Source organism: Pinus tabuliformis, chromosome 6 (assembly GCF_031772625.1).
Source record: "Pinus tabuliformis cultivar Carrire ecotype Pingquan chromosome 6, CPIR1, whole genome shotgun sequence".
Taxonomy (NCBI): Eukaryota; Viridiplantae; Streptophyta; class Pinopsida; order Pinales; family Pinaceae; genus Pinus; species Pinus tabuliformis.
Genome location: NC_142292.1, coordinates 1,531,865,844 through 1,531,880,928, shown reverse-complemented (window position 1 = coordinate 1,531,880,928; position 15,085 = coordinate 1,531,865,844). Strand labels below are relative to the sequence as shown.

At 38.4% G+C, this 15,085-nt stretch overlaps 1 protein-coding gene across 1 annotated transcript in view; it reads left to right on the top strand.

The window, feature by feature from the left end:
- The window catches only part of LOC149264566 (uncharacterized), a 233,135-nt gene extending 220,846 nt beyond the window's left edge, over nucleotides 1-12,289 (top strand). The window contains exons 5-7 of the mRNA XM_089428392.1: nucleotides 11,348-11,455; nucleotides 11,617-11,886; nucleotides 11,962-12,289. Coding sequence (XP_089284518.1) covers nucleotides 11,348-11,455; nucleotides 11,617-11,886; nucleotides 11,962-12,042 — 459 coding nt within the window. The 3' untranslated portion in view covers nucleotides 12,043-12,289. The remainder of the gene's footprint in view (nucleotides 1-11,347; nucleotides 11,456-11,616; nucleotides 11,887-11,961) is intronic.
- Nucleotides 12,290-15,085: the final 2,796 nt, after the last annotated feature.

The following is a 15,085-nucleotide window of genomic DNA, read 5'->3' as shown; positions in this document are numbered from 1 at the left end:
TGATCTTTTTGTATAATTTAGAGGTTGGATAGGTTAGCGAGAGAGACACTAGAGAGGTTAGATAGGTTAGTTAGAGGTTCAAGAGAAACCAAAGAGGAGAGAGCGAGGGTTTCAAGATTGAAACAAGACCTTTTATTTATGTAATCGAGCCAGAGAGGCAAGATTCTGTAAATTCATTATATTAGATAAATGATTGCGTGTGTGTGTAAATGGGTCATTTCTACTGAAATCCTTCGCTTGTCTCTGTTTTGTTTGCCTGCGGAATAACTGAGGCATTCTGCTCTGTTTGTTTTATGCACAAGTCATGAGTTGCAGCGATCAAATGTAATTGGAGCCTTATTGTTAATAACAATGTTTGAGCCGCTTAAAACCCAATCGTTGCTTCAAAAATATCATAGTTATCTGTCGTATGGAGTAATGACAGTGAATAACAGAGTATGGTGGAGAATGTGTTTATAACGCAAAGTCTATTAAAACAAGTGAGACCAATATAGGAGCAAATAATTGCGAGAAGGAATCGTGGCCGTTGGATCTATAAGATCAACGGACTAGATCTAATCGGGCCGAGCAAGACCACTTTATCGCGTCGGTGAACTTTAGTAAGGAAAGGCGGATTTATATATCAAAATGGTATATCGGGCGATTAAAAGGTGGTAAGCGGTAATGTTGTGTGGCCGTCGATCTCATTGAACATTTGACGCGTTGCAAAGGAAGGAGAGAGGAAACCGCTTTATCGAGCGGTTAATCTCTGGGCTTGTTGTCTACCCGAAATAGATGTTAACCGTCAGATCTGCCACGGTTTAATCGACGGCGGGGAACTAGTGATTAGTTTGTGGATCAAGCGCAACGTCGACCGTTGGATCAGAGGATGCAATGGACGACCAAGATTTGATCGCTAATCATATCAGTGAATCGGGCGGTGGACAGTGTGATGGAAGGCCGATGTGTGATTAAGCGATATCGCGATAGCGATGAATCGCTGATCGGAGAATCGGGGAATATAAAGGAGTAGCGCATTGGAAGGACTGAAGTGGAACATGGACCCGATGATATATATAGTTCCGGCTGTATAAGTTTTGAGTTCCGGCCTTTAAGTTTTTTGAGCGATATTCGTTTGTTTTCTGTGTAAAGTGGAGATCGGAGGAAAGGAGATAAAGCCGATGGAAGAGGTGGACCCGAAAGATTATAGAAGCGAGTTTCTGGATTTTGAAGTCCGGCTAATGTGTGTTGAGTGGGTTTTCCTTTCTAATTCGAAAAAAGGTTGTATATCGGGTTTTTAAGGCAACAAAGTATTAACAATGTTTCCGATATTGAGTATGGCCATAATCAGAAGTCCAAACCCAAAAGTTTGTATATGGAGGGAAAAAGAAATGTGATCGGGGTTTTCTGCGTCATTTTTGGTATCAGAGCTAGCTTAACGCTTGTAAACACTGGTTTAGAGACTGAATTTTAATTCCAGCATGTGTATAATTTGCACTGAAGAGAATTTGATATAGATGGGGATCAAACTACAAAGAACACTGAGATCTGAATGGAGAAGCAGTGAATCTCTGAAGAAGGTCTAGTAAGGATGTTTAATCTGGTAATTTTGCAGAGATTTGTTTGAATGTCTAAAGAACAACAAGGTATTGAAATTTCAAAGGAGAAGGTGTTTTCCTTTTAGGAAAAGTTGATTGCATGATTGATTTGATTGAAATGAAAGGTTTAGAAGTTAACGTTGAATAGAAGAATGGTTTGCTATGGTATTTAAGTCATTTAAATGATTTGAAGAATTTTGTGAAAAACTGAGAATGATTGAGGATTGTTTAAAGTATTGTTGAAGGCAATGACATTGATGATTGAAAGAACAGAGATTGGGTTTAATATGACTGAAAAAAAGAACCACTAAGAGGAATGAATTTTGGAATTTGTAGAAGAAAAACAGGTTTGCTTACAAACAGGTTATCAGAAGGAATTGATAGTGTCTGTTATGAATTGGTAAATATAATTGAAATTCAGATCTAATCTTAATTGATCTTGAAAGCTGAAGAGTCTATTATGAAAAGTCAAATGGGAAATAGTTGTTAGCTGTATGGAGTCTTTTGAATGGAAAGTCTAAATGAAATAGTGAACAAATGAACCCTTTGACAAAGATTTAACTGATGGAATGGGAATTAGTTTTAAGACATCTTTGAGGAAATATTGCAGGTTAGAAAGATACTTTGATGTATCTTGAGATAAGATTGTGCAGGTCAGTGGAAGCAGTGGAATCGTTGAAAGGTGGAATGAGTTGTACCAGCGTCGTAGCATATGAGCTATGTTAAAGAAGATAAAGCAAGAAGAACTCTCAGATGAGTAAAGGTTACAGTACCCAACAGTAAATGAATTTACTAAAGGAAAGAAGGAAGTGAGCAATTGGAGATGCAGAGCCTAAAGCAAGGAGTATTCAAGAGGAGATGAGAACAACTTCCAACTGTGGTTGGGTAGAAGTTGTTGAGGCAGCTCCACAATTGTGATTGTGGATAGGAGATAACAATTCCAGCAAGAGGAGTGCTGGGTAGAATTGTTAGTCAGTGAAAGGTTCGAGGAAAGAACCAATAGATGCCAAAAGGCTAAACTCAGGAAAGTTTGGTGAGGCATGAAGGAGACTTGTTACAGGTGAAATGGAAAAGGTTAGTTGCAGCTCACTAGTGAACAAGGAAAGTTCACCAGAGGAAGGAAAGGAATTGACTATTGATAGTCATGACAGGGGTATAGAGGAAAGTCAGAGACAGAGGGAAAAGAGTGTTGAAGTAGTTGGACTCAAAGGAATGAGTAAAGAAGAAAGGGACATAGAGTTGGCTGAGATGAAGGCAGAACTCAGTCATTTGGAGAAGCTGGTATTGAAAGGAATTAGAGAAAAATGGAAACAAGGATTTTATGTGGGAAGAAGAGTTAAATGGCTTGTCAGAGAATTGTTTGCTGAGAAATTAATACTTCGAATAGTTGAGAATGAAGGAGTAGAATACATCTGTGAACCAGAGAAAGGATCTCTCCTTGGGGAAGAAGACAGTGATGAAGAACTGATCGATGCAGATCAGAAGGAGAGGAATGTGCTGGTAGCATCCTCACAGACAAGAGGATCTCATATTTTTGGGATTAATCATTTCTGTGAATGTAAATTTGCAGGTATGCGGTCTAATGAATTTGAACTTGTGTATAAAAAGGTGAAAGAGGTAGAGACAAGACAAACAAAAAAGGAGATGCATAAGGACTTTCAAGACTTCAATTGGTGGAGGAAATTAAAAGGTATAGCTAAATGGTTGTGTCTTCTTTTAGTGAAAACTTATTGGATCATATTTGAAGGAATTTTAGCATGGATAGAAGACCAATGGGAAATGGAAACAGGAAAGGAAACAAATGCATTGCAGACTTGTGGAGTGAAGAGAAGGAAAGCTAACACAGAGAACTTCGCTAAAGAAGTTAAGCCAAGGAAATCTTTGAAAGATCAAAGTCTTATCAGAGAAGAGGAAGAGACATTGTTGTCTTATTTGGATAAACTAAGTGTTGGAAGAAATTGTGTAGGACAAGAAGGTATTCTACAAACTTATGATGAAGTTGCCAAGCATAGTCAAGAAGTTGCAGTCCCAGAAGTTTTCTTTAATGAGGAAGAAATCAGAGATGTTGAGGAAGAATTTCTCAATAATTTAGTGAACTATCATAATAGTTTAGGGAAGCATGAGGAGTTGATCATTGAGGCTTCAAATGAAGAGCCTTGCATTTTTGAAACTGACATGTTGTGTATGTTTTCAAGTTTGACAAGTGATGAACAATTGGAAAATGTGCTTATGCATGTTGATGAAGAAGTGAGATTACTGGAAGAGATGGCTGAAAAAGAAAGTTATTTTGAGCATGTATTTAATAATCTTGAGAATGATGGTATTGACAGGGAATTTGTCATAATTAAAGACGCTGAAGATAAGCAAATGAAAGTTTGTGATGATAAACATGATGATATATCTTCAGTAGAGAGTCAAAATGAAAGTACTATGGAAATTATGAAGGAATATAAGATGATGTTGACAGGTGCAGAAGTTTAGGAATTCTGTGATTTTAAAGAGGATTATTTTTATGAATCTGTAAACCATGAAGAAGCTTTAGAAACCCAAAATCTTATTTCTGATGTAGGAGAAGATGAAACAACATCATTTTGTTGCAATAGTATAAGTATAGAGGATGAAAAGATACTTCATAATGATATGCTCCAAGAAATCCTAGCTATTGAATTGTTGAATGATAGTCTTGTGTTAGAACAAGGAACACTGTGTAACGCTAGGGAAAGTATTGGAATGAGAATTGATGACAATTTCATAACTTTTACAGAATGACAGTATAAAGAGTTGATGGCAGAATCAGCTATGAAGATTGAAACCCATAGTTATTTTGAATTTGACAATTGTGATGGAAATTATGTTTTATACAGGAAGGAGTCATATGCAAATGACATGCTTATTGAATATGAAGAAATTTGTATTTTTCTGGGAAGGTTATTAGATGAACCTGATAACATAGAGGAAAGGATTATCTTTGATGATAATGAAAGAGAAGCTGTAGAGTACAAACAACAGTTTGTAAATGGCAGAGGTGAAGAAGAATTGGACAGAAATTTCATAATTTCTATGGTGGAAAGAAATGTATAGCAGACAGATGTCAGTGGAGTTTAGTTGAGAACAAATTGTAAGGAGGAAATTGAGAAATTGTGGAAGATGAAGTCAGTGAAGAAGAGGGACAACAAGGAAGAGAAATTAACAACAGGAATTTGTATCAGAAAGGAAAGAGGATAGCAGCAAAATAAGATTTGGAAATCTGGAAGAACAGAAGTGACAGTGGCAGAAGAATTGAATTAGCAGCATGATGAAAGTGATGACTAGTTACAAAGTAAAGTTTGGGATACTGGATGGACAACAGAAGAAACACATGACCAGGAGGTCATGGAAACTTTCAACTTTGGGAGTCTGATGCAGGAGCATTCAGGCCTAGTCAGCAATGTGATAGCATGATCGCATGTTGTGACTAACAAGAGGTTGGAATATAAGAGATTAGTTAATTTTAGTTATCTAAATGTGTGAGTGTGTTTATTTATTGTCAAATATGAGAAAATGGCATAGTGGCTGATTGATCCTCCCTGTGTGGAGATCATGCCAAATAGTTAGATTTATTTGGTTTGAATAGAATATGAGGAATTTGGAAGCTTGATTTAGCGTTTGTTTAGAAAAGAGTGGAGTTGAAGAGGCTTTTTAGGAGAGAGTGAGAGATTTCTGGTTCTGAACCAGAATTGGTTCATGAATCCACTTTTGTATAAATTGTGACATTTTTGTATAATTCAGTGGTTGGATAGGTTAGCGAGAGAGAAGCTGGAGAGGTTAGATAGGTTAGTTAGAGGTTTGAGAGAAACCAGAGAGGAGAGAGAGAGGGTTTCAAGATTGAAATAGGACCTTTTATTTATGTAATCAAGCTAGAGAGGCAAGATTCTGTAAATTCATTATATTGGATAAATGATTGTGTGTGTGTGTAAATGGGTCATTTCTACTGAAATCTTTCGCTTGTCTCTGTTTTGTTTTCCTGCGGAATAACTGAGGCATTTTGCTCTGTTTGTTTTATGCACAAGTCATGAGTTGCAGCGATCAAATGTAATTGAAGCCTTATTGTTAATAACAGTGTTTGAGCTGCTTAAAACCCAATCGTCGCTTCAAAAATATCATAGTTATCTGTTGTATGGAGTAATGACAGTGAAGAACAGAGTATGGTGGAGAATGTGTTTATAACGCAAAGTCTATTAAAACAAGCGAGACCAATATAGGAGGAAATAATTGCGAGAAGGAATCGTGGCCATTGGATCTATAAGATCAACGGACCAGATCTAATTGGGCCGAGCAGGACCACTTTATCGCGTCGGCGAACTTTAGTAAGGAAAGGTGGATTTATATACCAAAATGGTATATCGGGTGATTAAAAGGTGGTAAGCGGTAATGTTGTGTGGCTGCCGATCCCATTGAACGTTTGACACGTAGCAAAGGGAGGAGAGAGGAAACCGCCTTATCGGGCGGTTAACCTCTAGGCTTGTTGTCTACCCGAAATAGATGTGAACCGTCAGATCTGCCGCGGTTTAATCGACGGCGGGGAATTGGCGATTAGTTTGTGGATCGGGCGCAACGTCGACCATTGGATCAGAGGATGCAATGGACGACCAAGATTTGATTGCTAATCGTATCAGTGAATCAGGTGGTGGACAGTGCGATGGAAGGCTGATGTGCGATTAAGCGATAGCGATGAATCGCTGATTGGAGAATCGGGGAATATAAAGGAGCAGTGCATCGGAAGGACTGAAGTGGAACACAGACTGGATGATATATATAGTTCCAACTGTATAAGTTTTGAGTTCCGGCCTTTAAGTTTTTGAGCGATCTTCCTTTGTTTTTTGTGTAAAGCGAAGATCGGAGGAAAGGCGATAAAGCCGATGAAAGAGGCGGACCCGAAAGATTATAGAAGCGGGTTTATGGATTTTGAAGTCCGGCGAATGTGTGTTGAGTGGGTTTTCCTTTGTAAGAAAAAGGTTGTATATCGGGGTTTTAGGGCAACAGAGCATTAACAACGCTTCCGATATTGAGTATGGCCATAATCAAAAGTCCAGACCCAAAAGTTTGTATATGGAGGGAAAAAGAAATGTGATTGGGGTTTCCTGCGTCACCCTACTATTCCGCTGATGCAAGAGCTGCATCCTCCTCCTCCTCCTCCTCCTTGATTCGAACTCCCTCACCGCTACTCCCCGCCTTGGTCAATCTCCTGAGATCTTCCTGTCGAAGAGTTGCCCACATATCCTCCCAATTGGGGAGAGTCGCTCTGCCCAAAATGCTTTGGACAAATGTCTCCCACTCCTCGGAGACTACATTCAAGGCAGTCCTTGTTGAAATTTCTAAGTCTTACCCGTTAGAAATCCCTACTACATTCTCTGATTTATTTCACCTACTTGTTTATTCCATTAACAAGTTATTTATACATATAAATACTGAAAATAAACACAAATGCAACCTTAACTCATATATAGATCAACAACTGAAATATTGGAACAAACACACAAGGGACAACGTTATTTTTGGACAATCGTCCCCGAAAAACTCAATGCGGGAAAACCGGTGCAGCAGTTCTGAGGGTTTTCTTATTATGCAGAATCTTGAGTACAACTAGGGCGCTGAACTGGCTCATCCAATAGCGATTGTTACACGGCAGTAATACCTCTTCTCGGAGACAGATATTCAGCTTCTCAGTACTAGGCTACCCCACAAAAATCCTTCTGGCGCTTCTCCTAGGCTCTGCGTCAGCTCTGCTAGCCTCAGCGTCACTCCTGAAGCCTCTGTGTCAGCCTTTTGCCTCTCTGCGTCAGCGTGTTGGCCTTCTGCGTCAGCTCGCTGGCCTTCTGCGTCACCCACGTAGGCCCCTCAACCTCTGTGCAGTCTCATGCTGCCTCTGTGTGGCTCTTGCTGCCTCTGCGTAGCTATGGCTGCCTCTGCATAGCCTCTTTGTCACTGCGCTGACCCTTAGGCACTATCTCTGCGTCGCTGCTATGTACTCACTGCCCCTCGCTACAACAGATCACTTGTTCGAATTTTCTCAGCGAACCCCGCTCTAGAAAATCGAACTGACTGATCAATCTTGGTGTATTTCCAACTCACCCTCAAGCCTCCTCTTATACTTTTTCCGTTGAGTCTTCAACGGCCGAGATTAAGTCTCTAATCAACGACTAAGATTAGATTTGGTTTGATCCATGTCGTTTAGAACATTCTCACCCAGTTTTATATTAATACCCATTAATATTTTAATTTTCCTAAATTTAGACTTAGGAACCCCATTAAAAATATTAATAATTTTAATATCTCTCTAACCGGGTGGAATTTCCCCAAACCATTTATGGGTCTTGGAGATCTCATGTGTTTTAGCCTCTCCACCAATTTTCATGATTAGAGCACATCCGATGCTACCCCAAATCAACACTCCCTCTTAGCGAGGAATGTGCTCTAGTAATGCTCCACCACTGAACATCACACTGATTCTCCCGCACCAGTACCTGCGTTGATGTTAGGCCTGCTGCCCTACATCCACTGCACTGCTGCTTCCTGTATTGCTGCCCAGGGCTCTGCCACTGCCACTGCTACATCTGTACTGCAACTCCCTCTCAACATGTTGCCCATGCTGCCCATAGCACTGCCACTGCTCACTGCTACACTGCAACTTAGTTACCGAGAAGTAAGTAACTGATCTACCCAAACACTGACATCCTTGTAATCATTGAGATACTTGGATTAGTTTGCTTATCCACAAATATAAACTTCTGGCAAATAACAGTAAATTTCTGCTATTTTTTAGAACATGTTAACGAGCTTCAATCGAGTTGATTCCACTTGCATTAGATCACAAAAACATTTTAGTTAATAACAAAAATTATTCCATTGCATTTGCACTTGATTAGGTTAGGCGTTTAATAGATTTACTAGCTCACTAGTTCTCGAATTTCTAGATTTTAGACTAGTAATTTTCTACTATTTTTTTAGCATGGGTTAACAAGGGTATTTTTGAGTGATTCCACCTCGAATGGAGACCTAAGACATTCTAGTGAATAACAAAATTTGTCCTATCCAATTTGAATTTGATTTGCTTGGTCATTTGGTGAATTATATCATCCTTTAGCATCCTGTAGTTTCCTGTAGCACTCTTCTAGTATGTATATATTTGCCCAGATTTGCTCAAAAAGATTATTTTTTGTCCCTTAGGGTTGAATCATCACTCTTAGGCTCTAAATTAATGATTAGGGAAGACTAAAGACCACTTAGGACCTGCCTTTTTACAATGTAGATTAGGCTTATTTATTTGAATTCATGCTCTTAGGATTTCAATTACAATTTGTTGTTCTTGCCTAGGATTAATTTCTTTCCAAAACAAAATTTCCATTTATGCAATTAGTTTATGGTTTGATTTCATTACATTCACACAATTACGTCAGGGCAGCGAAAGGAGGACACATTGTATGTTGCACATATAATGCCGATACCTCTTAAGTTTGTACGAACCCGGGGTTGATAATTAAAGTTGGTAGCCTTGGGAGTTGCAACATTCTTGTTGCAACACTGAAGCTCATCACCTTCCATTGAGTAGGATTTTATCTGGTAACCCTTCACTGAGGGCCACTTCAACACGTGAACAAATGTGAGAATTCCTTTTGAGAGTCTTTCAATGTCTATTTTGATGAAGTGGCCTATGAAATCTCCCATGTCTTCTAAGATTTTTGGTTGGATCAAATGGATGGGTAACTTAGGAAACCTTACCCAAACTAGAGTAGCCAGAGACATCATGGTAAGAGGATTAAAATCCAAAAAGCACGGTTCCATTGATAGACTATTCTGAGACTGGTTCTGGTGTACCCATTCCTGGAGAGCAGATGGCAAGAGCCAAAATCCATTAAAACAACAAATAATCGCTTGGCGTTCGTAATCTACCGCTCCGTAGTTGGTTTTAACATTTTCTACTTCAAGAGATGGAGTGTTCGTAGATTGATCCACCACAAAAGCTGGCCTCAGAGATCTTTATGTGTCGGAGGGTTGGGCCTTGGCTTAGAAGCAGAAGATGCCCCCTGCCCATGACACCACCGTTTAAGTTGCCTTCCTTCGTGAAGAAGCCGCATAAAACCAACAGGGATTGCTGTCCATTCTTTAAGTCTAGAAACTAGTGTAGATACTAGATCAACTGATTTCACCTTGATGCAAAGAGTCCAGCCAAAAAATGGGCTGACAAATATTGGGAATTGTAATAGATCTGTAGTTGCAATTCTCTGTTGTACCAAATCTGGATGTAGATCCGGTTTCTTTAGACGCTCCTCAGCAGGCAGGATTCATGGGTCTAGAGCAGGAGCCGCTGCCCTAATCAAAACCTTAGTAGTGCCATTAACTAGGTTGTGCCTAACGACAATGGTGTAGTCCCCCGAAAACCCTAGCAAACAAACCTTGATCACCGACATTCTTCTCAATGCGAGCAGCAGTATATCAGTGCCACCATTTATCTTCAAGCTACTTTGAGGGTCGGCGGAATTTTGCATACAAATCCTCATCCTCCGCAGTTTTCAGCTCTGCCTACTCCAACCCTTACCCTCGTTTCTCTGGTGATCTTTCGTAATTAAAGACCAGTTTTCCATTGTCCAAACGGATGAAAACAGTGCTGCCAATAGAAGGGAAACCGGGCCCTTCCAGTTCTGAGACGACAGCGATGAACGTCATGAAGCCTGCGCGGCCGAAGAACCTTGCGGCAAAGACGGTGGCGTGAGCCTGCAAAAGCCTAAGGAGCTCCGTCACACAATTGGTAAATTTTCCCTCGTGCCATCTTTTACAATCAGAAAAAGGTTTCGCTTTTATTATATACAAGACTAAGAGTAAGAAAAGCAACAATGTACATCCATCATTAACAGCTAATTTCAAAATTGGGACTGACTGTCCCTATACAAGCTTACAAAGACCAGACCATACTAACCAAACTATTTCCAATGTTTGTAGATCTCCAAAACAGAAAGAAAGACGATAAACAGACAGCATACCTTTAATTTATGCGTGTGGCTTCTTTGTGCTGGTTGAATTGGGTTTCACAGGCTTCTGGATGTTCGCGGCTCCTGCAGGTGGCAGAATCTCTCATTCGATGATGTCTGGGAGCTATCTATTCGGTGCTTCTCCCATGGTAATCCCCATATAGTACGGTTTTCTCTTGTTGAAGATATGTCCCTATGCCTTGCCCTTCCCCTTCCCCATCATCGTCCCTGCAGTTACAGAACAGAGATGACTATTACTATTTTCTCAAAGTGATCACATTCGTGTATCTAATCATTATAAATAAGTTGTAATGGTTAAGAGCATGTGTTTCCTTCCTCCTAAAAGGTCACAGGTTCAAAATCAAAACTAGAGGGGTAGAGTATGTATGTCTTCGTAGACTTAGCAGTCAAATCGCTGCACAGAGGTGGTTCCCTTGTCCCCTTGTCCCACAAACAAGGGGTCTCATACACCAATTTGGTGTCTGGCTTGGCTGTGATCTTAAAAATAGATATTATTATTATTATTATTAATTCAAATGTTCGGCCAAAATGATCTTGAATTCAGACCTGGGATGCATGAATCATGTGCCAGAGTTTAAATGGTGTGAGTTGTTTCCAAAGGGTTCTAGGATGCTTTTCAAAGCAAGCATTAATGATTAATTATAGTTTTCCCATCCATAGTAAAAAGAACGGTGTACACTGTATGGTCTGACAGAAATAAAGTAGACTGACAGAATGGATTATGTGTAACTGTTTCTTTTGCAGATCAAGATGGAACCTTGCAAACATTTTATTGCTGATACATCTTGTGTGAACAAGTTGATGGATCTGCGATTAATACTTGTTACAGAAGATTATTCGATAGAGCTTAGCGTAAGTACTTGCATGCTTCATTCAATGATTTGTTTTTTCGTTTTATCATTTAAATTATTTGGTTGGTACAAACTAGAAAATTCTAGATTTGGTTTTTTATTTGAATTCCAAAATGAACAATTTAAACTACAAGTGATGCTCTGGGTACATCAAAATTACAGGAGGAAGAGAGAGAATGTATTCTAGGAATAGTTAAATCTGCATGCATACAGAATGGTGCAAAAGGAGGATTGCACTGGGCCCTTGGAGAAAACTCTGTAGGAAACAGGTTCAAAGTCAATTCATCATGGCATCGTAAGGTGACTACTATAGTTGGGAAGCTGTGCACCATAAAATTACAGCGTGTAAATAGATTCGAATTTGAAACTTCTTTTGGAGGAGTCACATATGAAGTAAACTTGAAGCTTACAAATCTGACGAAGAATTTGAGGGTGAGTTTTTGGAACTGAAATTCTACGTTCCTCTTTTCAGGGGAATTTAAAACTGACTATCAATGCCGGGTGCAGGATCAGGGGCAGTGGGACGAAGAAAACATAATGAACACGCTGGAAGAGATCCTTAAATGGGTTTGGACTGAATGTTTATAGTCAATAGCATTCAGTACAAACATCAAGGATTGGCAATTCATTCATGAAGTTGAGCTATCAAAATGGCCGATGATAAGCGGTTAAGAAGATTGTCGTCCATTTTTTCCAAATGAAATGTTTTGGACGGTAAACGTTGTAAATGGATAGTCTTTTGTTAGGCATGTTTAGAGATAATCAAGATTTTGTAAATACATGGATGGTTGGTATGGTTTACAGCCAAGTTCTATATCTAAGCTTTTATTTTTAATGTTTTGCAAATGGAGTGTGTTTCTGTAGGACAATTTTTACTGATGGAACAACTTTTGCTAAATAGAATAGAATTTTTGATTAATCTGCAATCTTGTAGGACAATTTTTACTCATGGAACAACTTTTACTAAATAGAATAGAATTTTTTATTAATCTGCAATCTTGGTTGCTTTTGGGTTTATATATCAATTATTATTGATTTTTTTGAATTTCACTGTTTAAAACATGGGTCTAGCAATCCAATCTGGACTTGTTATCTGCTTGTGGTTAGTTCTTGCAAGAAGCTACATGTCAATTTTATCACAGGTTCGTTGTGTGGATTGATGTTTCAAGGTTACATTCTCATGGGTTTGGTTTTGGAAAATTCAATTCACTTTGTTGGTTTAACACTCTAATGGTATTAAAAACTTGATATTATTAATACCAATGTAATTATGTTAATAGTTATGTTTATTTGAGAAATAGGTTTCTACAATTTTAATTTAAATATCAATAATTATTAAGTGAATTGTATAGATTTACATTTATTGAAAATTTTAGTAGTATTCACAAATCAAATATTGAAATTTATCTCCAAATTAATAATGTACGTTTTTCTCTTTCAATTAAATTAATAAATAAATAATGTTATATAAGCGATTGTCATTGCGCCGAAAGGCGCTCTATAGCTCAATACATGAGGGAGATGTTGTCACATAACATTACATTATATATGTGTGTGTGTGTGTGTGTGTGTGTGTCGGCTAATATATGTATATGCAAGAGATGTTGTGTGTAACTTTACTTTAATGTCGGCTAATATATGTATATGCAAGAGATGTTGTGTGTAACTTTACTTTAATATAATGAAATGATATTTTAAGGTCTACGAGACTAAAAATAGTCTATGAGACCATTGGTTCTCTGTTTTTCGTTTTTTGTAATTCAATCCTTTTCCGATTCAAATTGATGATGAGTTGGCCCAACCTTCCAACAATCCCCTCGCTAAAAAGACAATGCCAAGAAATTGATGCTAACATGTTCTCATAACTTTCTCAGATGTCTTTGAATGCATCACATTCCAAAATGAAATGATTTTCCGATTCCACAGCCCCAAATGTGCAAAATGCACACACCCGTTCTTTCCAAGCTTCTTTAGGCCTTTTCCACCGACCTGTTCCACACCGAAGTTGTTGTGAGTTGGTCCTTAATTGAGCAATAAGAACCTTTGCCCTCCACAAAATGCTAGCTCTAATGCATTTTTTTTTGTTGTAGATCACACGTAGGGTTGAATTCCTCAATGTAATATTTCTTTTTTCTACCCAACTCTTTTCCCCATACCTTTTTACGAAACTTCTCCATAACAAAATCCTTTAGCTCTTTGTTACAAAATCCTTTAGCTCCTTGCTATTTGTGGGACAAGCATTGAGGTAGATATTCCATTTTTGCATCCATGTGTAGTTTTGTTTTATCCATGTTTTCTTTCTTTCACTCATGCCTTCATTGAAGATAACATTAGGCCATCTACCTACTCTCATTTGCTCAATTCTTTTTAGATATCTTATGAGCCGCACCATAGCAATTGCTTCAATGGGAGTTTCTCCTGTTTCACTCAACATTATCTCATAAGGTACTGAACTTTTTATTTTGAACTTGCTCATGATCAAGCATTTGGATTTTCTCAATTTGTTCCCATTTTGAGACGGGAGTGCTGCTAGTCCACAATTCACACCCATATAGCATCACTAGACAAACTAGGAGTCCAAAAAAGTACTTTAGTTGTTTTCCAATCCCATAACTATGCCTCTCTACATCTGTTTTGAAGAGCATATAATGCTTTCCACCCTCCTAAAATTATCTTCTTTCTGCATTTCTCCTAATTGAGTTTGTTGTTGAAATCAATCCCAAGGTATTTGTACTCATTTACTTCTTCAAGAATGTTGTCTTCAAAGAAGAAAGTATGTTGGCTCTGTTTCCTTTTATTAGAGAAAATCATTATTTTGGTCTTGCTAGTATTGACTTGCATCCCCACTACTCTACAAAAATGCTCAAGGGCATATAAGCGCATTTGCAATCCATGGGCCGATTTAGAAATCAATACAATATCATCAGCGTATAAAAGAATCTTTATCACGAACTCCCCCAACCGAACACCATCTTCACCTTGCATATTTAGCCACTCTTCCAATTTATCAATATATAGACCAAAAAGAGTTGGGGATAGAGGCCAACCTTCATTGACTCCAATGTCACTTCTAAAGTTTTCTGAAATACCTGCTGAGGTTCTAATTTTGACTTTCACTTCTTCATAAAGTCTATGGACAACGGCTTTATAATGCACATGAATTTCAAGTTCTTCCATTCTACGCCACAACTTATCCCTATGGACTATGTCAAATGCTTTTTTGAAGTCAACAAAGCAACAAAATACTTATTCTTTGTCCTCTCAAACCTTTTCAACAATGTGTTTCAATGTGATACCATGATACACTGTAGAATGTTTCAGCCTAAAACCCGCTTGTCCTCTTACCCTCTTTTCTTTTACTTCTGCCCACTTACTAATTATGTCTTCTACCATGTTGTCGAAAATCTTTGCAAACAAAGGATTGATCATAATTGTTCTATAGTTGGATGGATTATTAATGTCTCCACTTTTAAAAAGGGGTATTGCTAGGCTAGTTGTTCAGTCTCTTGGGAATATTTGTTGAATGATGTTGTTGAATATTTCCATGATATGCGGTGCAAGAGCGTTCATTCCCCATTTTAGATACTCTGCTTGAAGTTCAACCAAGTCCTTTACCTTTCCTGTTTTCAGC